This window comes from Oryza sativa, chromosome 1 (genome assembly GCF_034140825.1).
Source record: "Oryza sativa Japonica Group chromosome 1, ASM3414082v1".
In the NCBI taxonomy this organism is placed as follows: domain Eukaryota; kingdom Viridiplantae; phylum Streptophyta; class Magnoliopsida; order Poales; family Poaceae; genus Oryza; species Oryza sativa.
In genome coordinates this window covers 4720000-4742613 of record NC_089035.1, presented here as the reverse complement: position 1 = coordinate 4742613, position 22614 = coordinate 4720000, and the positions used below count along the sequence as shown (strand labels likewise).

General features: G+C 39.7%; 3 protein-coding genes and 1 non-coding gene across 5 annotated transcripts; 2 read left to right on the top strand and 2 right to left on the bottom strand.

Moving 5' to 3' along the window:
- Nucleotides 1-582: 582 nt before the first annotated feature.
- Nucleotides 583-5178, bottom strand: LOC4326767 (2-oxoglutarate-Fe(II) type oxidoreductase hxnY). 2 transcript variants are annotated; one of them, XM_015762248.3, is made up of 11 exons: nt 4847-5178; nt 3240-3435; nt 2890-2988; nt 2381-2432; nt 2026-2162; nt 1844-1944; nt 1694-1752; nt 1483-1539; nt 1303-1348; nt 1095-1174; nt 583-989 (listed from the first exon to the last, which is right to left on the bottom strand). In XM_015762248.3, exons 1-11 carry the CDS (start codon nt 4931-4933, stop codon nt 899-901), a joined length of 1005 nt encoding a protein of 334 aa, XP_015617734.1. In that variant the 5' UTR covers nt 4934-5178; the 3' UTR covers nt 583-898. The 2 variants fall into 2 exon arrangements, with proteins under 2 accessions (XP_015617734.1, XP_015617743.1); XM_015762257.3 differs by having other exon boundaries at nt 2041-2162.
- A 1886-nt stretch (nt 5179-7064) lies between these two features.
- Nucleotides 7065-7454, bottom strand: LOC136354782 (probable metal-nicotianamine transporter YSL10). Its single transcript, XM_066306484.1, has one exon. It carries the CDS (start codon nt 7452-7454, stop codon nt 7065-7067), a length of 390 nt encoding a protein of 129 aa, XP_066162581.1.
- Nucleotides 7455-13076: 5622 nt separating this feature from the next.
- LOC4326766 (transcription factor MYBS3-like) lies at nt 13077-17095 on the top strand. Its single transcript, XM_015766301.3, has 3 exons — nt 13077-13514; nt 15971-16179; nt 16309-17095. Exons 1-3 carry the CDS (start codon nt 13196-13198, stop codon nt 16879-16881), a joined length of 1101 nt encoding a protein of 366 aa, XP_015621787.1. The 5' UTR covers nt 13077-13195; the 3' UTR covers nt 16882-17095.
- Nucleotides 17096-18020: 925 nt separating this feature from the next.
- LOC4326765 (uncharacterized) lies at nt 18021-19812 on the top strand. The gene is made up of 2 exons (XR_010734819.1): nt 18021-18312; nt 19523-19812. It is a non-coding gene; the product is annotated as an uncharacterized protein (transcript).
- The last annotated feature ends 2802 nt before the right edge of the window (nt 19813-22614 follow it).

The window sequence follows — 22614 nt, the reverse complement described above, 5'->3', positions numbered from 1 at the left end:
TGACCTGTTTGATTTCTGCTACCACCAGAAGCATTTATTAAGGCACCTAACAGAAAGAGAGATATAACTAATCAAAATTGAACATCCTTATCCTTTGAAGCAACGAGCCGTTTGCATGATCAGTACGATTTGCAGCACATCAATGAAATAACCACGACAGCTACTGATCGAATTCCCAAATAGAAGTGTACATCAATGAAATAACTACGACAGCTACTGATCGAATTCCCAGATAGAAGTGTCAATTCTACTACTTAGTGACCCTGAAATCGCTGTCACATGCAAGTACTGTACACGGTAAATTCCCAAATAGAAGTGTCAATTCTACTTGTAGTCATCCTTTCCGTTTACTCTCGCACACACCACAAGCTCAATAGCGTGCAACTGGAAATTATTGATCCAAAAGAAAGGGCAGATTCCTACCCAGATCTCGACGCCTCATGACACCGTGACGCTACGCATTTCGCACAGTTCCTGGCGTGAGACGCAGCCACGCGTTCACGACGCATATCCCGGCCACAACCACAAACGGGGACCGGACCAACCTACCAACCATCCAAAAAACAGATGCAGACACCAGAATTATCCACACATCCAACTCGAAAGCTATATCTGCCCCAAAGCAGATGGGAAATCGACAGCGAAAAGCATGAGCCCTGGAGCTCACCCACACATATGGTAGTACAAAAACAGATGCCACTGCTCACTCCTCACTTCATGAACAATGTACTATCACTAGTATACTACTATATCACTATGAGACTGGGGTTACAGGTACACTGGGATTAATTTAATTAGTATAGAACACCATCAATCCATCCTAAGGGATTATTATTGCAGGTTGTACATCTTAAGTACAGCTGAGAGCTTGGATGAGATCAAAATGGCGCTTGGCCTTCTAGGCCTTGTTGCTGCTGTAAGCGGTCAGATCGGCATGCGTATCCTTGTACCGCTGCGATAGGTATGCCGAGCAAGTGATCGGAGGGAACCTGGTTGGACAATGGAACACACATTATGTTTCTCGCCCCGGTGAAGATGAACAATGGTTATGGACATGGGCTGAATTGTGATCATCAAAGGGAATGTGTCCTTACTTTGGAGGATTTGATTCAGATTTGCAGGTTGGCAGGCACTCGACTACGCAATCGTGGCTTGGTTCCACAAAGAACGCAATCTGTTTGAAGAATTGGAAAAGGAGTAATTAAAGCCATTCGATTTATTTGTAAGATTTGTAGAGGCTTGCAGCGCCGTTAACGAGTTAGCTCATCTTGTATGAAGATTTATGTATGAGAAGAAACTTACAGAATGACGTTCTCGTCCATCTAAGACCACTCGATGTAAGGTTGACCTACAGGTATGCAGACAGCCGTATTATAATAAAGAACAGTAACAGTTAGTAAAAAAAACAATGACACCAAGATGGTTCTCCTAAAGAAAAACAATGACTCCAAAGAACATGCTTTAAGGGATGGTTTGGCCAACCTGAAAATACAGTTACTCCACCGTTCGAGCATATCGCCAAGATTGACAATAAAACCTCTGGAAAATAGAGGGAAAACATGTAAGGATCTTCACTAACAGTTGGCATAGGCCGTAGAATACCTTATGATTGATACATCCCAATTTTATACTGCCAACACAGAAATCAGAATTTGGCATAAATATTGCTAAGTGATTAGATTAGCAAGCTCACCCTTTTACAGGAGCTACATATTCCCATACTTGAGGCTGAGCATTCCTGTCCTTGCATATCTGCATAATTCAGATGGAAAACTACCATTTTATTAGAAGTCACGAAAATCAATGAAACATTTGATAAGGTGTCGATTCAAGATGCATTTACTTGGAGACCAACTACATCATCGGTTGCCAGTAGAGTGATTAGGCCATAATCAGAATGGGCACCTGCTCCAAAAACTCCCTCTGCAGGATTTGATACTTTACCTGATGAAAAAAGGAACATCAAACGACAGAATTCGTTATGTTTCTTGTGTAATAAAATACTGAACGGCAAGAATGCATGACCTGTTTTTTGTCCACCTTCATAATGCAGGAGCCTTAATGTGGCTATGGGCTCGCCAAGCATTTCTGGTTTATCAAAGAAGTCCTCTTCTAGGTTTAGAGCAAGGGCAATAATCCTTGCAATTGATTTTGCCACCCTCCTGAATTCATTAGAATGCAAATCAAATCATTACAGTAATAAATCATACAAAAAGAGCATCACCAAAACTTGCTGCAAAGTCAGGTTTAGAGAACGGCTAGTTGATAAGTGTTTAAACCTAATTGATCATCACTGATCACTTGACAATATTAATTGTTGAACTGATCCATATATAGCAAAGTGTAATTTGATTGTGTGTTCAGCATGTCCAAAACTTACAGGGCCTCGCTATGATACTGTTCCATCACCTTCCTCCATCTTGGCAATACTTCTGAAATAATGCAAGGGAAAATTTTGCAAAATAAGTAAATAAAACCATGCAATTCCGAGGAACTTTCCTTCCTATCAAGTACCAAAGTATAAGAATTGTAGATCAAAGGGTTAGTACTTCTAATGGATGCTAAGCTTATTCGGTGGATTTACTGCCACACCAACATACTCACTTCATCCCAAAATATAAGGTATTTTGGTTGGATGAGAGATATCTTGGTACTACGAATTTGGATATAAGATGTGTCCCATCCAATCAAAATACCTTATATTTTGTAACGAAGTGAGTATAATAGTTGAGCTGGTGAAGTTCGACATGTATATATTGTTCACTGCACTGTTGTTCATAACAGCATAGTATAGATGGAATAACTTAGACAGTGTGTATTTTATTCATTAGCATTCAGTTTTGGAAGAGATCTTTTCTTTTTTCTAATAACAGAAGAAAGACAACTCACCATCGGATGGCCACTGATTTGGACCATAGAATGGTCTGTTTGCTTGTGGATCATCTTCTGGTATCTCAATACCTATATAATACCCTTCCTTGTAGTCACCTGAAAATGCACAAGTATGAATAGTATGAAACCTGGAGCAGGAAAAACTACATAACTGTAGAAAATGAAATGAGGTTTACTCAAGGCAGCTGTCTATGCATAACATTTTTTTTTATCAACTTTTCTTTGGGAGGTACTGTTGCTACCAATTTTAATAGCTTGCTAATAATCTCAAAACCAAGAGTATGTCAGTACATCATGACATGCAATTTTAATAATAAACAACACATGCAGGAGTTAAATATTATTACCATTCACTTGATTTTCTGGATCAAGAATCTCATCTAGCATGGGTGTATAGCCTCGATTCTTCTCATCCCGGAGAAGCTCCATTTTCTCATTGATGGGAAGGTCAAAGAATTTCTTGCTCTGGGCAAAAACATCATCCATTAACTCCTGGCTTATTCCATGATCCACCACATAGAAGAAGCCTGAATCCAGACATGCCTATGAAGAAGGATGAAACATTTGTTTAGGAAAAAATATGGTTAAAAACTATTAAAATACATAGAACCAGCAGAGCACAGTGACAATGAAGTCTGAAAGTTCACATCAAAGACATGCCTAATGACCCACTTACAGCACTGATAGAACATGTAATTCAGTTGCTATATTTTTCATCTGACGATAATAGAAAACTTAGCTATATCAGCTTCTAACCTTGTAAAATGTTTCTCAAGGCACAAATGGTAGTCCTTGGACAGTTTTAGTAGAACTAGGAATATAATACTATGATGTTAGAAGTTTATGCATATGACTGCAAAGTGCCATCTTATTCTCATTCAGTTCCTATAGGTAAGATGAACATTAATAGTTTAGACAAATGGCACAGATTAACTGACTAATAGATGAGATAACTAATGTAATGGTACAGCTAGAATAATTCCACGCAACGCGTTGTACTTTGATATTCTTCTAAAACTGGGCATATGTAACAGAAACTGAGGTCAAATTTGCACAGTGGGGAATTGTGATCGAAAATGAATGTAGTACAAATCCAGGTAATGATATGACTACACCAAACAAGTAGCACCGAACATGGTCCATCCAAGCTCGACGACTGCAAGTTGCGTAGATTGGTGTGATGGGACCGTGAAAAAGCTTTTTTCTTTGACCGGAATCGACAAGTGTGAACCCATCTAGGATGAGTCAAACATAGGGAGAAGGGCCTCCAGGCAATATCTGGCTCGATCCGGGATCGCCCAGGATCGGGTGGAAGGTCGGAGAAGCCAGTCTTCAGTGGTGCTTCCATGGCAGTTGGATAGTAGATCAGAGAGGCAGGCCATGGCATGTCACTCTCATCTCACCTCAGCAAATCTTTAGTACTACTAATCCTTAATTTAAGGTGCAATCATGCTAAGGACGAGGTATTAGCATCCAGGCCAAAGCAACAGTTGACAAAGGGTAGCACAAATCAGTGCAAATAACTCTACTAAACCAAGCAGAGTAAACAATAACAAAGGACACGTTTTCTTTGTTGAACCGATGCACATAGCTGAAATCCAGAAATCTACTTCTACGGACCAACCCAATGAACTGCTACATGGACCCAAAAAAAAAAAAGAAACGGTTGTAACACGCAGATTCCTAGATGCTAGAGTACCTTGTTGTTATTAGAAAAATAAAATCGAAGAACGTTTTATGGAGGTGGAAAAACAACCCTGGACAGGTACAGATAAGAAACTAGCATAGCAGTAACACAAAGATGGGAAATTTAGCGATGATCGTAATTCTCAACGAAGAAAGCTCCAGGCTTTCTGCTATCCTATCCAGAGTGTCAAGACAATCCATCCATCCATCCATCCAGAGTAGTAGTACAGCCTAAAGAAAATCGCGAATTCCAAGAAGGGAAGAAGACCTGCTTGAGGAGCGCGACCGATTTCTTGGTGTCCGGGTCACCCAGGCTGATGCAATTCAGATTCGTCCTCGAGATGGAGCACTCCATGCTCTCCCTCCCTCACCTTGGATTCCCTCTCCTCTGCTTCCTTCCTGCTTCGCTCCTGCTGCTCCTCTGGGTTTCTTCCTCCTCGCACACGCAGCTGCGTGTCGGCGTGGCGTCTCCGGATGAGGAGAGGAGAGGAGAGGAGAGGGAAGGGAGTTGGGAGCTGGAGTTGGGCGATGATTGATATATACGGAGGAAGGTTGGAGAGGCGCAAAGAAGAAGAATTGGAAAAGGGTTTGCAAAAGCGCAAAGCAAAAAGGGATCTCTCTCTTTCTTTCTTGGTGGCCTCGGACGGTCAGGGTGTTTGGGCCAAGAAAAATTCCTCCCCTTTCTGGATTTTCTTTTTGGTTATTTCATTGATATTTGTGTTTTTCTTTTTCTTTATTAATCCCTCTGTTTTATATTATAAATTATTTTATTTCTTTTTGCTAATCAAATATTTTTTAAGTTTGATCAAGTTATCGAAAAATAAATAGTATTTTCAATACAAAACAAACATATTATCAAAATATATTTTAAAAAGGTATTATTAAACTTAACAAAGTTTTAATAGGAAAAAGACAAACGATTTATAATATATGTATATTATAAAATAGAGAGAATACTAGCAGTACTTATTAAGAACTTTATAGATTTCTTTTCTTCTTGTGAATTTTAGTGTCACGTCCGAATCTGATCAACTATGGATGGGCAGGGGAACTTTCTTTGTTCTTTGTTCTCTCTTATCTGTCACCTTTGTCATGTGCGCAGTCTCTAGTAGTGTTGACTCATGTTGACTTGTAACCCCAAAAGTACTCTCCTCCTTTTTCCGACTTTGCAAAAGTAAGAAACGAAAACTGCATCTGCTTGTAGTACCAAATACTCTAGGATCCAGGGTGTACCTGAGGCTTGTTCATCACCAACTTTGGATGCAAATCCTATGCAATATTGCTGACGCGACAACAGTGGTTGACATATGAATTCGAATTTACATATTCGTGTTTGCTATTATATCAGCAGTAGTGTAGACAATCCCGACGGCTAACTAACTAATCACATGCTGCTACGCCAAACACCAGTCTCCTGTGCATTCACGTTACGTCACTCTGCACGTGGCGATGGATAATAACAATCAACAAAAATTGATTTGTCGTGTCTTCCGACACAAATGAACGTGATTAGTGTGCTTGATCCCTCTGCTAATCTTTAGCATCCATGATTCAGACGAGTAGCTAGCCCACCTAAAAACAGATGCAATTTGGGGCGGAAAAGTCCGCTTTGACTCTCTTAAAAATAGCCTGAATCTAATTCGTATCCATCAACCGGAAAACCAGATAAGACAACTCTCCTAACTATTAAAACCAGTGCAATTTGACTCCCTCAGCGGCTTTGAAGAGTGGTTTTACTGACGTGGCGCTAATGTGGTAGAGCTGACCTGCTCTTCATCCCATGTGACGTCTAAGTGGCATTAAAATTAAAAAAATATATGAGGGATCCACTTGTCATTCAAATAAAAAAAAATATTGTGGAGCCCACCTATCATCCTTTCTCTCTCCAACCCTTCTTCCTCCTCCCTCTCTTCTCTCTCTTTTCTTTCCTCTTCGTGGCGGCGGCGGGGGGCGGGACTACGGGTGCGGCTGCAGGAGGAGGCCAAGGACGGCGCGGGGGTGCGGGGAAGATGGCCGGGGACGGCGAGGTCGAGGTGGACCCGTTTTGCCGGCGAGGCGAGCAGTATCCGAGTTGTCCGCTACCTGGTGGAGTCCCGCGGACGTCTCCTCGTGATGGCGAGCTTGCTACTACTCATTACCCAAGATTTTGAACCAAACAAGAATTACCGTGTTATTACGGGCTTATAGTAGCGTTTATACAAGTCAGCCTTAATTTGGAACCGAATGCGTTTTAGGGAAAGAGATAAATGACTTCTTGAAGATGCACAGGAAGATTTCAGGAAACGCTCGCAAAGCTCGGGTAGAATAAGATATGATAGGTTAGGATCTTCCTACAAGGCAAGAATCCGCTCCAAATCCGGGAGCAATTTCCTGACGTCGTTACGCTCACGCGCAGGAGCAGGACACCAAATTTCTTCGGATCAGAGCATGGCGATGCCGTCGCCGCCGCCGTTGTGGAACACCCAGAAGATGACGTGATTGATGACTCAGCCGAGCGCCATGCCGGCGGCCTGGCTGAGGAAGGTGGCGCGCAGCGAGGTGAGGGTGAGGTAGCCCGTCCTGAAGGCCTGGGTGAGGTCGGAGCCGGTGGAGACGGTCGCCACGATGACGCCGTAGGCGGCGAGCCCGGTGACCACGCCGCTGTCCTTGAGCCCCACCCACGAGCCGAATGCGAGGACCACCACCTTGCCGAAGGTGGTCGCGATGTTCACGTCGATGACGCTGGTGACGTACGTGTTGCAGAAGGCGAGCACCAGCGCGACGATGCAGGCGACGGCGACGTGGTGGCACTTCAGCTCAGTGTAGAGGCGCGGTACAACAATGGTGGACATGACCGACAGGACCACGTACCCGGCGACGGCGGCCGCGCTGGGCATCCGGCCACGGACGAACACCTGCTTCTGCCGCCGGTCGTCGAAGCTCTCCGCCGGAAAATCGGACGGCACTGACGCCCCCGAACGCCAGCCACCTCCCCCCCCCCCCCCCCCCGACAGTGGGAGCCATTTCCCGCTGTCTCTGCAGGGGTAGCGCCGCCCGCCGCCGTCACCACGGAAGAGGAAAGAAAAGAGAGAGACAAGGGAGAGAGAGAGAGGGAGGAGGAAGAAAGGTTGGAGAGAGAAAGGAAGATAGGTGGGCTCCACAATAGTTTTTTATTTGAATGACAAATGGGTCTCTCAGATTTTTTTTAATTTTATTGTCACATAGGCGTCACATGAGATGAAGACCAGGTCAACACCACCACATCAGCGCCACATCAGCAAAACCACCCTTCAAAACCGCTAAGGGAGTCAAATTGCACTGGTTTCAATAGTTCGAGGAGTTATCTTATCTGGTTTTTCATTTGGTTTTTCAGTTGAGGGGTATGAATTAGATTCGGCCTACTTTTAAGGGAGTCAAAGTGGACGTTTTCCATTTGGGGCCAGTCTATCGAGCTGAAAGATTTGGGCCGCAATATTTTGGGCTTAGCTCGTGTTGAAATCTCCAGATTCTACTGGGCCTGAAAGTCAACAAATTCTAGCAACTCGGACTAGTGGGCTAGTATGGTTGCGGGCCTTGAGAATCCGCTACAATTCGGACTCGATCTATCAAATCGATTCGGATTGCAAAAAGTTCAACCTGAGTCCCTCAATATAGGTTAGAATGCCAAAATCTTACTGTTATCCTTTTAACTCTAAAAACCGGATATCCTCACCCCACTAACTATTAAAACCTTTTCAAACGTCTCCCTCAATTGTTTTTTAGACGGTTTTCGTTGAGTCCACATGGCAAACCACTCATCACATAAATTAAAAAAATAGTGTGGGGCCCCTATGTCATCCCCTAACGGCTTTCAGCCTCAAGTACAGCAAGTAGGGAGAGCTCACGACGGAGATGGATTCTAGTTCGAGTGGACGTTCACCCGTTTATTGCATGTCAACTAGATGGTTACGAAAATTTTTCAAAAACATTGATCAATATGTAATATATCACTTCACAAATATGCAAGTTCAAATTCAACTTCTACAAGTTATAACAAAAACAACAAATTTAATTGCAAATATACATATAGTAATTTGAGTTTTGTTTGTTATTTTTGTTACAATTTGTAGAAGTTGAATTTTAACTTGCATATTTGTGCATTGATATATTATATATTGATCTATCTTGTTCATATTTTTTCTATTTTTTCATAACAATTTAGATGACATATAATAAATGGGTATATATATCCACTCGAGCTGTTTTGTTAAAACAGTTTCCCAGCTCATGACAGCGATCCGACACCACAGTCGTGCCTACGTCATCCTCGACGCCGTGGCCAATTTTCTGGCCAAGCAGGTCTTCTAGCTGTAGACAGGCATTTAGCCCAGAAAGATGTAAAATCAAAATTTAAATGGTTGGCAATTTTTTATCGAATTTCGCTGATTTTCATCGGTAATAATAACCGTGGTTATCGCATTTTGTAAACCTGGATATAGCTAGGTGGGCTTCATAATTTTGGCAAATTGGGTCGCTCTTGTATCATTGGGCTAAACCTGGGCCGAAATCTCCAGCAATCGCACACATACACCGCCACTTTCTCCATCTCTTTCCTTCATATTTTTTTTTATTTTTTCTACTACTAGAGATGCACTCGATTGTGTCATGTGTGGTTTCAACTCTGAACTCCTGTGTTCAATCCTCAATACGCTTATAATTTTTTTAAAAAAATATTTGGAGGGACGTCTCTCCCTTCAAATCTCATCTTTTTTTTTCCTATTACTGAAAAGCTGAAAAGAACAGGCACTGCAACTGCAAAAGCACATGCGTTTTATCATTTCATGGGTTTGATCAGTCCATGCCTTAGTTGATAAGGCAAAGAACACGTGACCACACTTGCCCAGTAGCTGACCCAGCTTTAGTTGTTTGCTTTGCTAAACCGGCCTGCACATGGATAAAGAAAAGATGCATATGGGCTTCCTGAACTGAATATATACATGAGAACTAATTTAAGTGAAGGCATGCATGCTTCAGTGATGAACTGATGCCCCCCTTTTGATTTGACAAATCAATGTTCCTTTTGACAATTAATGGAACAAATATCACTGAATGTTATAGCTTTTGTAAAACAGTTCGTGTAATATATTCGGCTTGATGCAACTGTATCTACAGGGGATCGAGCTGTTGATCGAATTAGCATCCCAATCTTTTCGGTAACCATCAATCAGTTCACTCATTAATTAAACTATGTTTACTTATTCGGCAATTCTTGGAACTAGAAGACAAAATCTGCACATATAATAACCTTTTGATTTAGCATCTCTTCTAAGCCAGAATATAACAAGCAGAATCACTGAAAGTCTGAAACCGGTAAACTGAACGCTCCTGACAGCAAATCAGATTCTGCAGCGCACTAATGATACAGCGGATGCAGTTTAGAACAGTAATTAATCTCGATTCCCTAGCTACTTGCTCGATCGAGATCGATCTGAGCCTTTTTGCGTCTCAATGATTAGCATTTGTTTACTACTAGCTTGCAAACTGTCAATTTTAACTAGGAACGAACACCTGTGCAGAGAAGATAAGATAAAATAAATGACAGACGCAGCATGCAGGCACTTTGCGTAGTGCATACAGAGTTCAGATTATACATGAGATCCAAAATAAAAGATAGAAGATTATGAAAACGACATGGACGTCTGGAGTGAGCAAGTGAGTTGCTATCCTAGATGCTCCAAAGTTGCAGAGAGGTTCCTGACCTACTTTGGAGACTTTGGAGCTAGCTAGCTCTTTCAGACAGATACCGAAAGTTTCTTGCCCCCTTTTTATCTGAAGAAAAATAAATAATTCAGAGTCAAAAGTATGCAAGAACATGTTTATGCTCTTGAGCTAACACTTATATATCTGAATTTGCAGTACACACGCAGAGAGATAAATCGGTAATTTATACCTGTTTTATCTGAAGAATTGGGGTGTGTGGAGCCGATTAAGTCAGTTTTTTTTCTGCAAGTTGAACATGATGTGCTCCCTTAATCCTGTAATAATATTCCAGCGGTGAGTTAAAGTAATAGCACGAGCGTGTATTACATACGTATTGACTGCACAGCAGGTCGTGTAATTTTCCATGAGGTTCACGTACGTTTCTGGAACATTCCATGGCATGCATAAAATGAATGAATTGTGAGCTTGCTACGAAGCTGCTGAGAGAGGAAGATAAGGTTTTCTTTTCTGTAGACAGGAACTAGATAGCTAGCAGCTAGTGAGTATAATTAGTTGGCATGGATGCATGGATGCAATGGAAGAGATGGATGGAGAAGAGAAAACATCCAAAAATCTCACTCATATTATTATCTATATATATAAAAAAAATATCACACTCTCATAAATATATCTAAAAACTAAAAAAGAAAGATCATATGACTTTCATGAATAGAAGATCTGATAGTAGCTATAGCGTATAGGATAGTTCATAGTGGTAGGAGAAGCTAGCAAGGAAGTCAGAGAGAGAGAGAGAGAGACGCGTTTCTAATTCTGTTTCGTAGCATGGATGGATAGATGGATCTTCTTTTCTTCTTTATCTACGACAAGATAAGAGACGTGCGTTCACGGCGTCGAGAAAAATAGGGGAAAAAGGAGAGGAAAAAAAAAGCTGCTGCTGCTATACCTAGGTATGAACTATCATCAAGTCAATGGCTTAATTAAGCTGGAGTTGTAGCTAGCTAGCCATCGTTCATTCCGAGATCTCCATGCAATGCATGCAATACCTTCATCACACAACGAGATGCAGTGAATATGGCAGAATCTACTGTATAATTAATTCAGAGGTGTGTTGTTGTCTTGGTGAAGAAGAAGATGCAGGAGCAAGTAACAGCCGCGGTTAATTAAAATCAAGAAGTCAATATGCTAATTAAATGTAAAATCATTGTACAATTGTTACTAGTATATCCTAATATGTATTTGTCACGGTTGACTATATATTAATCGTATCAAAACTACTATTAATGAAAGTCGTCATGGTTTTCTACACGAAACTAAAAGAACTCTTCCAAACAATAATCTCAACCATTTAATTTTACTATATAAAATATGAGAGTTATAGAGAATTTAATTAGATGTACTTGCAACACTATATACACATTAGTGTTTGTAAAAGTTCTATAAGAATAAATTAGTATGTATATATAGTATCTTTTTCTGATTATATTTACGATATTCCCTATGTTTCAAAATATAAGTATGTTTAAGATTTAAAATTTATATCATAATATAGCATTTTCTGGGACATTGATTTCAATATATGCATGGAATTTATGCATTTTCAGCCAGTGAGATGCTTGGAAAGGGAACATAAGCTATTCAGAATTCAAAATTTTACCACTAAAATGACTAAAAGAAACTATCTTCTGTTAAACTTAGGCTTCGTTCGAAGGTGTGTTTGGTTGCAGAGTTTTCTTCGCACACAAAACAAGGTGAGTGATTAGGATATGATTAATTAAGTATCAATTATTACAAACTTACAAATTAACTTATTTATATTTTTTAAAAAACTTTCATATAGAAAGTTTTAAAAAATTGCACCGCTTAGCAATTTGGGAAACATGCTCACTATAAATGAAGAATTAAGTAGCTAGCTCTATCTGTAGAGATTAGAACACTTTGTTTGCTAAGAATCTAAAAATGCATATATCCCTTCATTCCTTTTTAACTAAGCAATGCCAAATAAAAAAGAAATGGAGAGAGTTTTGGGATGAAGGGGCTAAAACGTACAATATTAATTAAAGTGTTTAAGAAACAGAGACTAGCCAAAGCTTAAAAATTTTGTACTCCAATTTAAAACCAAAGGGAGTACCGTTTTAATTGTGATCAAGCTAGCTACCTACCCCTCCATAAAAAAAATCTAATCTTATTTATGAATCTAACGTATTATCTAGATTCGTAGGTAGGATTTTTTTTAAGACAGAGTAATGCACCATTCATTAAAAAAAATAACATTTTAGGAATAAGTTTAGATAAATAATTTTTCAGACTCATTTTCAGAAGTTAGTTTTTTTTACAAAGAAAGTACTCTCTCTATATTTATAAAGGAAGTCGTTTAAGATAATGTTTAAGTCAAATTTTAGGAATATAAATCATGAATATCTCTTAAATTATTGAGTTTAAAAATATAAAAAATATATGAATAGATTTATCTTAAAAAAATACTTTTATAAAAGTATATATATCACTTTACAATAAATATTTTTATAGAAATAAAAAGTTAAAGTTGTGTTTACGAGTACGGGCCGTAGGCAGTTTTACTGTGGTTAATTAAGCGTCGTACTTTGTCGTAGGCGGCGGCGGGAGGCGCCACGTGTCCGCCTCCTCCGCTTCACTCGCCGGTGAAACGCTCGCCCCCGTCGCTTCCTGTCCATCTCGTGGCCACAGCTAAGCCGCCAATTCCCAAAATACCCCCGCCCCCCACCACCGCAGCCCATGTCCTTTTCCGTCATTTCACTTCAACTCGCCGCTCTTTTTAAGTGGCCAAAAATATCATCTTCCCCGGAAAAGAACAAGAAGACAGATAGAGAAGGAGAAAACCCACCGCGCGCGGCGGCGGCGGCGGCGAGGGTCGACGAGGCGACGCATTTTGGTGATCTCGTGGTGTCACGGTGCGTGTGCGATGACGAGGCGGTGCTCGCACTGCAGCAACAACGGCCACAACGCGCGGACCTGCCCCGCCCGCGGCGGCGGTGGAGGCGGAGGCGGGGTGAGGCTGTTCGGCGTGCGGCTCACGTCGCCGCCGGAGGTGGCGATGAAGAAGAGCGCGAGCATGAGCTGCATCGCGTCGTCGCTCGGGAGTGGCGGTGGGTCAGGGGGTTCGTCGCCGGCGGGAACGGGAAGGGGAGGAGGAGGAGGGGGAGAGGGCGCGGCCGGGTACGCGTCCGACGACCCCACGCACGCCTCCTGCTCGACGAATGGCCGCGGCGAGCGGAAGAAAGGTTAGATTCCTTTTTTCTTCTTTCTTCTTCCTTCTGTAATTCCGTTCAAACATACACTCTAGCTTGCATCCTGTCCATGCTAGCTGCGTGCTCGGTGAAATGAAATGCGGCGACGAGAGGTACAGCTGCGCGCTGTTCATACTCTTCTGCTTGGTGAATCAACTGAGCAAGTAGAAATGCTGCGTTTTGCGTTTGTTTGCTTCTGATTAACGCGTCGCGTTCCATGCACCTACCGCCTCATGGAGCACGCTCGGCTCAGCGAGCGGTAGGAATCTTTTCTATTTTCATTTCTTGCTGCCAAGACAAGGAAAAATATGGGTTTCCTTTTTGTGAAATAAAATATTCTAGTTCGATTGCTTCAGGTATCGCAACTTGTGCGCAAGGAAAACAAAATTTTGTGGTTGAATCGCATAATGTACTGTTCCTTTTAATTTGTCGGTATGTGGTATGTTCCTCTACTTTCACGGATCCTTTATGCAACCAAGATAGCAACATTAAAGATAAGGAAAATCATCAACAGAAACAAAAAGATGTATCCTTTTGATATCAAAGAGTTAAAGACCCAATTTGATTCAAGAAATTAACAAATGATTGACAATTTTGTAGAGAAGATCAAGCTATCTTCTTGTAATGAATTCGGAGACATGTTTTAATAGTCACGCCTCCCTATTTTGTTCGCTAGACTCAAGGTATGGCCGCTATCATTGCTGAAGATGCAATCTATAGGAACCGTCCAGAATGGCCGACACTAATCAACCTAGCTAAATATCTTTTCCCATCTGATTAAGTTACGTGCACATGTGCATCGCAAGAAGACCTGTATAGATCACATTCCGAGAGGGACACTGACTGGCCCGGGCTAAGGACCCCACGTCTCTTTGACCTTTAATTTAATCACCTGATCCTAATGGAATCTAGCCACATTGGTTTCCAGTTGGTTTGACCAGTCCTAGGTGTGCACTATGTACTTTCTTAATGTATTTGGTTTGGTAGTGATATGCTATTTTTTTGGTACATGTAGAAGAGACTTTACTGGCACTTGGCTTCAAAGAAACTGTAGGGGCAATTCCTAGTTTACTTATAGACCAAGCTAGAGCCTGAGTCTGTTTTGATTATTATGAATCAGCTGGCGCTAGTGGTTATGGGATGAAGCCATCTATCTAAAAGAATTAAGAACAAATCTCAAAAGGGAACTCACAATGGAGTTCCCTTGTATGAGCAACATCTTTAGTTGAAACAAAAGCACCTGTCCCTACTACATGACAGCATCATGCTGATTCTGCTGTAAAACTTTATGGCAATGAATTTGCCAATAGTTATTTGTCATGCTTTCTGGACATTCTTTTTACATGGTTAAAAATTGAAAGGCCTTTGAACCGTGAGTGTCCACCACAAGTGCTATGCTGTATTATTTAGTCTATATCCATACTTTCTATGGAGGACTTGCAGCATGTACATCCAAGTTGGGCAGCTTCAGAGCTTAATCGTATTAATGATGAGAGGCAAAGTTATTTTCCTTTCCCCTTTCATATTTTTCTTGTGCTGGAAAAACCTGCTGCTTGAGCGGTTGATCTTGGTGAACAGAGATTCTAGATTATGCATACCCAGAATTCAACTATGTTACTCCCTCCGTTTCGAAATGTTTGACGCCGTTGACTTTTTAGCACATGTTTGACCGTTCGTCTTATTCAAAAAATTTAAGTAATTATTAATTCTTTTCCTATCATTTGATTCATTGTTAAATATATTTTTATGTAGGCACATAATTTTACATATTTCACAAAAGTTTTTGAATAAGACGAACGGTCAAACATGTGCTAAAAAGTCAACGGTGTCAAACATTTTGAAACGGAGGGAGTAGTACTGAATAGAAGGCAAACTTATCTACCCTTTCTTCTTTACAAAGCTATTATTGTGGTTCTGGAGTGTCCATTGTTTGTGAGATGGAATCAGATGAATCAATTATAGACTCATGCATATTATTCTACAGAGAATAGCATTACTGATCTAATATTAAACTCACTAGATTGAGATGCATCAAGGTTGATGGTTATTATATATAAACAAAGTAAGAAACCCAAAGCTTGAGATTGTAGTCAAGCTCAAAAGTAGTGATTGATGCTTTGTCTTTGTTGTAATGAATACATGCTAGTGAATGGGGAGTATTCTGGTGTTAGAGGGAGTATGCTACAGTGCTGGTCCCTGCAGTTCCAGTGTGTTTTTTGGCTGAGCTTGTCATGTACTCCGTAGCTGGAATGATCCAGTGGGTGTAACCCTCGGTGTGTGAGTTGGTTTTACCTCTTTGTTGAACTACTGTTGGCTCTCTGAAAAAGCCAGGTCACTATCAATATAATGATCTTTCCTCTAAAAAAATGGGGTCGTGGATTATTTTTTCACAGAAACCATCTGGGATTTTTCAGTCCAGTTTCAACTCAAGGGCTGATGTTGTGCTTCAGGTACACCTTGGACTGAAGAAGAGCATAGAATGTTTCTAATGGGTCTGCAGAAGCTTGGTAAAGGAGACTGGCGTGGGATCTCTCGTAATTTTGTTGTTTCCAGGACACCAACTCAGGTGGCTAGCCATGCTCAAAAGTACTTCATTAGACAGACAAACTCATCAAGAAGGAAGAGGAGGTCAAGCTTGTTTGACATGGTCCCAGAAATGGTATGCAATTTTTGCTTGCAATTTTCGCTTGAGACAGGAGGTGTCTATTATCTCCATATATGTTAAATTGTGTCCTGATATTTCTATATCACGACCATCTTATGTTCGAATTTCATCTTCAACCTGCAGCCCATGGACGAATCCCCAGTGGTCGTAGAACAGCTTATGCTCCATAGTACTCAAGACGAAGCCACAAGCTCAAATCAATTGCCAATATCACATCTTGTGAAACAGAAGGAACCTGAGTTTGCTAGACACCTGTCGGATTTGCAGCTAAGGAAGCATGAGGAATCTGAGTTCACAGAACCTTCACTAGCAGCACTAGACTTGGAGATGAACCATGCTGCACCTTTCAAGACTAAATTTGTTCTGACAATGCCAACATTCTACCCGGCATTAATACCTGTTCCACTAACTCTTTGGCCTCCAAATGTTGCTAATGTGGGTGAATCAGGCACAAATCATGAAATCCTAAAGCCCACTCCAGTGAATGGAAAGGAGGTGATCAATAAGGCTGATGAGGTTGTTGGCATGTCCAAGCTTACCATAGGTGACGGCAGCTCTAACTCCATAGAACCCTCTGCTCTTTCCCTTCAGCTTACTGGACCGACAAATACAAGACAATCAGCTTTTCATGTGAACCCACCAATGGCTGGACCTGACCTAAATAAGAGAAACAACAGCCCAATTCATGCAGTTTGAGAAAGCATGGAAAAGGCCTGCTGGGTCAAATCTTATAGATTATATATTACTTCCCCAATACCATAGAATGTTGCATAAGGTCCTGAGCATGTACTTTTGTAGCAGCTTCTGAGTTGTATCACCATATTATGTTCTTTGATATCGATAATGAAAAATGTTGTATGCATATACCTTTGATAATACATCCTCCATCCTTTGGAGAAAATGGTTTTCAGTTTTGGTGCGTAAATGTTGCCTGCATTTTAGTCAGACAGTATTGACACCCGGTAGCCTGTTGGGATGCTATACTACTACTACTATAATTTCTCACATTATCTGGAGAAAAATGATCTGAAGGTTTTTCTTGTATAAAGTTGTTTTGCTGTTAGTATGATTTGGATGTAGTGGGTTGGTCTGTTAACTTCTGTTGATCAGGGTTGGTAATCTTGTATTGGTTCCATAATATAATTCCTGACTTCTGAATTTGCTCACAATATCTTATATCCACACCATTGTAGTACCCTTTTCTGCTTGGAGGCTTAAGATGCTGAAAAGCATGTAGTTCTGCTAATCTGTAATGTTTCTTTTGTTTGTCATATCTGTTTTAGCTGTAGTGTGTTTGCTTGCTGTTTGAATCAAACTGAAATATCAAGAATCCGCATTGCTGAATGCTGTGTTGCTAATGTATATCCTTTTTATCCGTTTTCTTTTGAGTGCTACAGGTCATTCCAGAAGATAGTGAGGTAGCAAGCCGAGCAGAATTTTGGTGGCCCATTTTCATGTACAGTGTATGGAGGCCCATTTTCAGGTACAATGTCCTCTTTTTTTTTTTAGAACTACAATGTCCTCTTCTCTGTTAGTTTAGTAAGACAAGGAAATGTATTTCATGTGTGTTATATAAAATAATCCTAGTACTGAAAGTGATAATATAATAGTATTAAGTGCAATTCTATGGGAAATACATATGATATTTGCTAATCAATAGCGGACAAGCCATCTCTATCTCTATATATCGAAATCTATGCAGATTAGCGTGCGATTAGCGAGGCCACGTGGCGCTGCGTGGTTCGTGCATACGCTCTTCCCGCGAAGGGCTAAAATGTAAAATATGATCTAGCGAAGGAGTAAAATGCAAAAAGGTTAGCTTCTCGTCCTCTCCTGAAGGGTCGATCGACCTCATGCCTCTTCCCCTTCCAATCGATCTCATCTCGACGCCTCCCGCTCCCGGTAACGGCGCCGGCGAGCCAACGACAGGGATCCCAGCCTACGGCGTGACGCGGAGCGCGCACTGGAGGACGACGTGGAGCGCGACCGCGCCGAGGCCGCAGACGAGGAGGGCGAGCAGGACGATGGCATTGGTGTTGAACGACACGGTGACTGGACCGCCGCCGCCATGGCCGTTCTCGGCGGCCAGCAGAGCGCGCTTATCGGTCGTCGCCATGGCCGGCAGTGGTGAGCAAGCTACAGTGTAATGTTTGTTCAATTTATTTTCCTGAACGTGTGGTTGCTGATTTGTAGTGCGAACTGTGCATTCATGGTGTTCGATGAAATGACCAAGAAAGAATATATCTTGTTCTTTCTTAGAGTTGCATTTGATAGCACAGTTAGGACTATTTTGTTGGATAGTGTATTAATTGCTCTATTGCTACTATACTACTTCTGCAGAAATCCAGGAGAAACACACAACTAGAAATTGCAGAATTTGATGCTAAGTTATGAAACTCTTATATGGATTACTAATGAGTTAAGTTATGTATTACTGATTCCATCGTAGCAGCAATCGAATTATACATGAGTTAGAGCTATTAGTATATATACAGTTAGCATAATCTGGAAAAGAAATATTAATGCGCTAGAAGAACATAATCAGGAATGGTTCTTGACAAAACTCAAGTTTGATTTTTTCTTCTGAATACCCTTTCTAATAACATTTATAATCATGAAAATAATTCTGCATTGATACATAGTTTTTTCTTTGGTCTCAATCCTGCTCAGTAGTTTATTTCGAGAGTACTTCTCCTCCTGACAAAAGAAAATGATCTATAAAAGTGGCGCAATTTACTGACATTTGCATCATAATTGGTTAGTGCGCTCATTGCAACTTGCAATTGTTCTATTCAAGGGATTGTCCTGAGTATTACTTCAGAAATTTTGAAGTTGCGATCGATTGCAACTGTTCATGATGACCACATTCTTAAGTTAATACATCATGAGCTTGTTATATTTCTATCCACATTCTCTATATATGGAAAAAATATAGTGTTATCTGAACATGGAATTTTGCGATTATCTGACAAATATATAAAGATAAAATATTTCCTAAAGAGATTTTTTTTTTCTCTGTATCCCTCTCCCCCATCCTTTTTGTTCTGTTGGGTGGATGTTATCACTTTGATGGGCCTATCAACAGGTTGTTCCATTATCATTTGAATGCACCCATAATAAGAACTAACAATTGACAAACAATAGTTTTCCTTTAGATCTGGAACTGCTGTTTCAATCTAAAAATAGTCATAGTTTTACTGCCATGTCTCTGATAGCTTTTGCTGCTGTGCCACTAGCCCACCAGAACAATCTGGCTTAACCTTGTCTCTTGCTCTTGATCTCCTTCTATAGTCAGTATAGGTCCAACTAATTTGTGTTCACCTCCTTATATTTCTAGGGATATGCAAGATACCAAAGATATAAATTGTTGCCGCCTACAAGGTGCTCGAAATCATGACCTCCGGATTTAAAATATGTGAAAGACTATGGTTCTGAAATTTTTTTGTGTAACTACATTGTTGTGTTTCTTCTTTGTGCCGTAGCTAGAAGCTAGACCGGAAACGACTGTATTCTTTAAAAAAAAAGACTGTATACAACTATGGTAGTATCAGGCTTTTTTTCTTAGTGAATTCATGTAAATATATATTTATCTATGGTTTTATCCAGTTTTTGATGATTGTTCTTAAAGGGTAATAGTTACTTTTTTTGTTCTTAAAGGGTAATAGTTACTTTTTTTTAGCATAAGTGCCATGGAAGCTAATTTAGCTTAACTTGTTGCATCGGTTAATAACACCATTGAATATTTCATTTACCAACCTTTTATAGACATGAATTTTGAAAACTACTTAGCAAGTACACACGGGCTATAATGTGGCACGCTAATTTTCTAGTCAATACACTAGACTTATCGCTTATGCACATCTATCTAGATAATGGAAGGACCGGCTCTTGGTCTCTGCAAGAGATGCATAACCAAGAGTTCTGCCCATCTGACACTTTCAAGCCCTATTTCCCTTCATTTAGACTGGGATAAATAATCTGATTGGTACAAGAAAATGATATCCTCTGTACAAAGATTAGCATTTATTTGCCAACATGATGAAGAAAAGGATCATATAGTTATATATGTAAGGAAATTATTTACTATTCATTCATAGTATAATCTCAAATGTAGTCAAACTGCTGGAGATTAACAAAGTATAATACAGGCATATTGTTTATCAGACGTTTCACTGGTTGACTACGAATTTCCTAGTGCTGCTATACATGTTATTCATCTTAATTGGAAATATAGATAAATAAAAAAAAGCAAGGAATAGATACTTCTTTCTTTTTATATCGTTATAAGTTTGTTTATGGTGTGTCAGCACTCAGCAAGACTTTGGGATATGATTTATTGGACTAATTTTCTTCTTCTCAATGATTGATTGAATTCAAAATTATGACATATTTTAACTGACTACATCCTAATGAGTTCTAACCAATAGCATAAATGGTACATTTTTCTGATCTCTGAGTAACATAAAAAAACATGTTATGGAAAACTCAAGGAACAAGTAATCAAATATTTTTCTCTTGAATATTGGAAGACGTGATAAAATATGGGGATAAATTGTGGACAAGTAACTTATAGATGTGGTACATCTCCCCTGAGTTATTATTTGAAGAAGTCATTTCCTCAAGAAATGGAAGTTGGAACGGTTACGGTCAATGCCTTATAAACTGAAACTTAACTAAATTGTGTTCCTTGGAAAAATATGATCTTCCAACGCCCTTATGTTAATACAGTATGCAGTTATTTTTTCTGTGTTGAGCCAATTAATCACGGTGGAGAACTGGAGATGCTCCATCAGCTGTTGACCATGGCTATTAATGTAGATTTGTTAATTAAGTTAACTTGTCAAATTCGGTGCATAAAACTTAATTTTCAGTAGTTTATTTGCACTGCACAACGTGTTACTAGCTAGTCCCTGCATATATATGTCACTACACCTGACGAGTTGACATTTTCTTTTTGGCAAGTGATGAGTTCACTTATTAGTAGTAGTATATGAACTGATAGTCGCACATATAGAGATGTGAAGATTGCGAACTTCTTAATAATTTTAATCCTCTGAATCTTCTATTTTTTTGGGGCTCAGCTCTGATTCTTTTATTTTGTTGGGCTCAGCTCAGATCCTTTTCTCTATTATATTTTTTATTTATAAAAAAAACATAATAGAGAAAGACATCAACGGATGAATGAAATGAATGCGAATTTGAAAATAAGATGCTAGATGCATCGTCTACAAGAAATGCTAATGCTTTTCTAGTACTCCATCCGTTCCAAAATATAAGGATTTCTAAATTATTTAGCAGAGGTTAGATCAAATGATTCCTTTTTAGTTACTTCATTTGCCAATTTTTGAATTTTGAATTGCTTAGATACTTCATACTTGGATTGATTTTCGAATCATTGAAGTAATGAGAATCATGGGAATCCACACACAAATGCTTGTATTGTGATACAAAATTTGAATTCTAGAAATATTTATAGTTATAACCGAGGGAGGAGTAAAACACATGTCCCCCACTATTTGATGAAAAAAGAGTTCCCTATTACTCCTTCTGGTCATAAATATTTCACGTTTAGGATATTATTGGGTTAAAGCTTTTAAATTTTCTATCATCAATTTTATATTAGTTTATAAAATCTAATAAGTTTATGATATGATAACAATGCTTTCCGAGGCAACACGTACCATTTCTTTTATTTTTAAACTAAGCATTTGAGTAGTTATATATATTGATAATCAAAGTTCAAAATTTTGATCAAATCTGTTTCTTTTGACCAAGAATTTTGATTAAGTCTCATCCTAAATGTTAATAAGCCTCCTTTGAATTGGAGGAAAAATAAAGGAAAAACAAAGGAATTGAAAATCTACACTATTTATGCCTTTGATTCGTAGGGATGAGAAAAGGAAAAATGTAGGAAACTTTCCTATTCCTATGATTCTAGAGGAAAAACGTAGGAAATTTAACATCCACTCTAACCTCTTGGTAAATTTTTTTTGAGTTTATCTCTCTCATCTGATTCCTATGTTTTTCCTGCGGTCCAATCAAACGGCCATTCATGTGTTTTTCCTGTGTTTTGCAATCCTCTGTTTTACACTTGCAGTCCTATCAGAATCATGTGTTTTTTTTATTACTCCGTTTTTTTTCAATCCTGCTATTCAAAGGGGTAAGGATTTATTCGGTTTAGAGGAATTCTATTCCATAGGAATAGAAAACGTGAAGAAATAGGAATATGTGCACACATCAATCTATAAGAATTTTTCCAACAGGTTTCAGTGGATGGAAAAATTCCTATGTTTTCGCTATACAATTTGTAGGAACGGAGATTTTCTATTGGTTCTCCTATACTTCAATCATATAAACCGAATGACACATATAGGAATTAATCCTTAGGAATCTAGATCCTTTGTTTTTCCTCCAAAACAAACAAGCTAG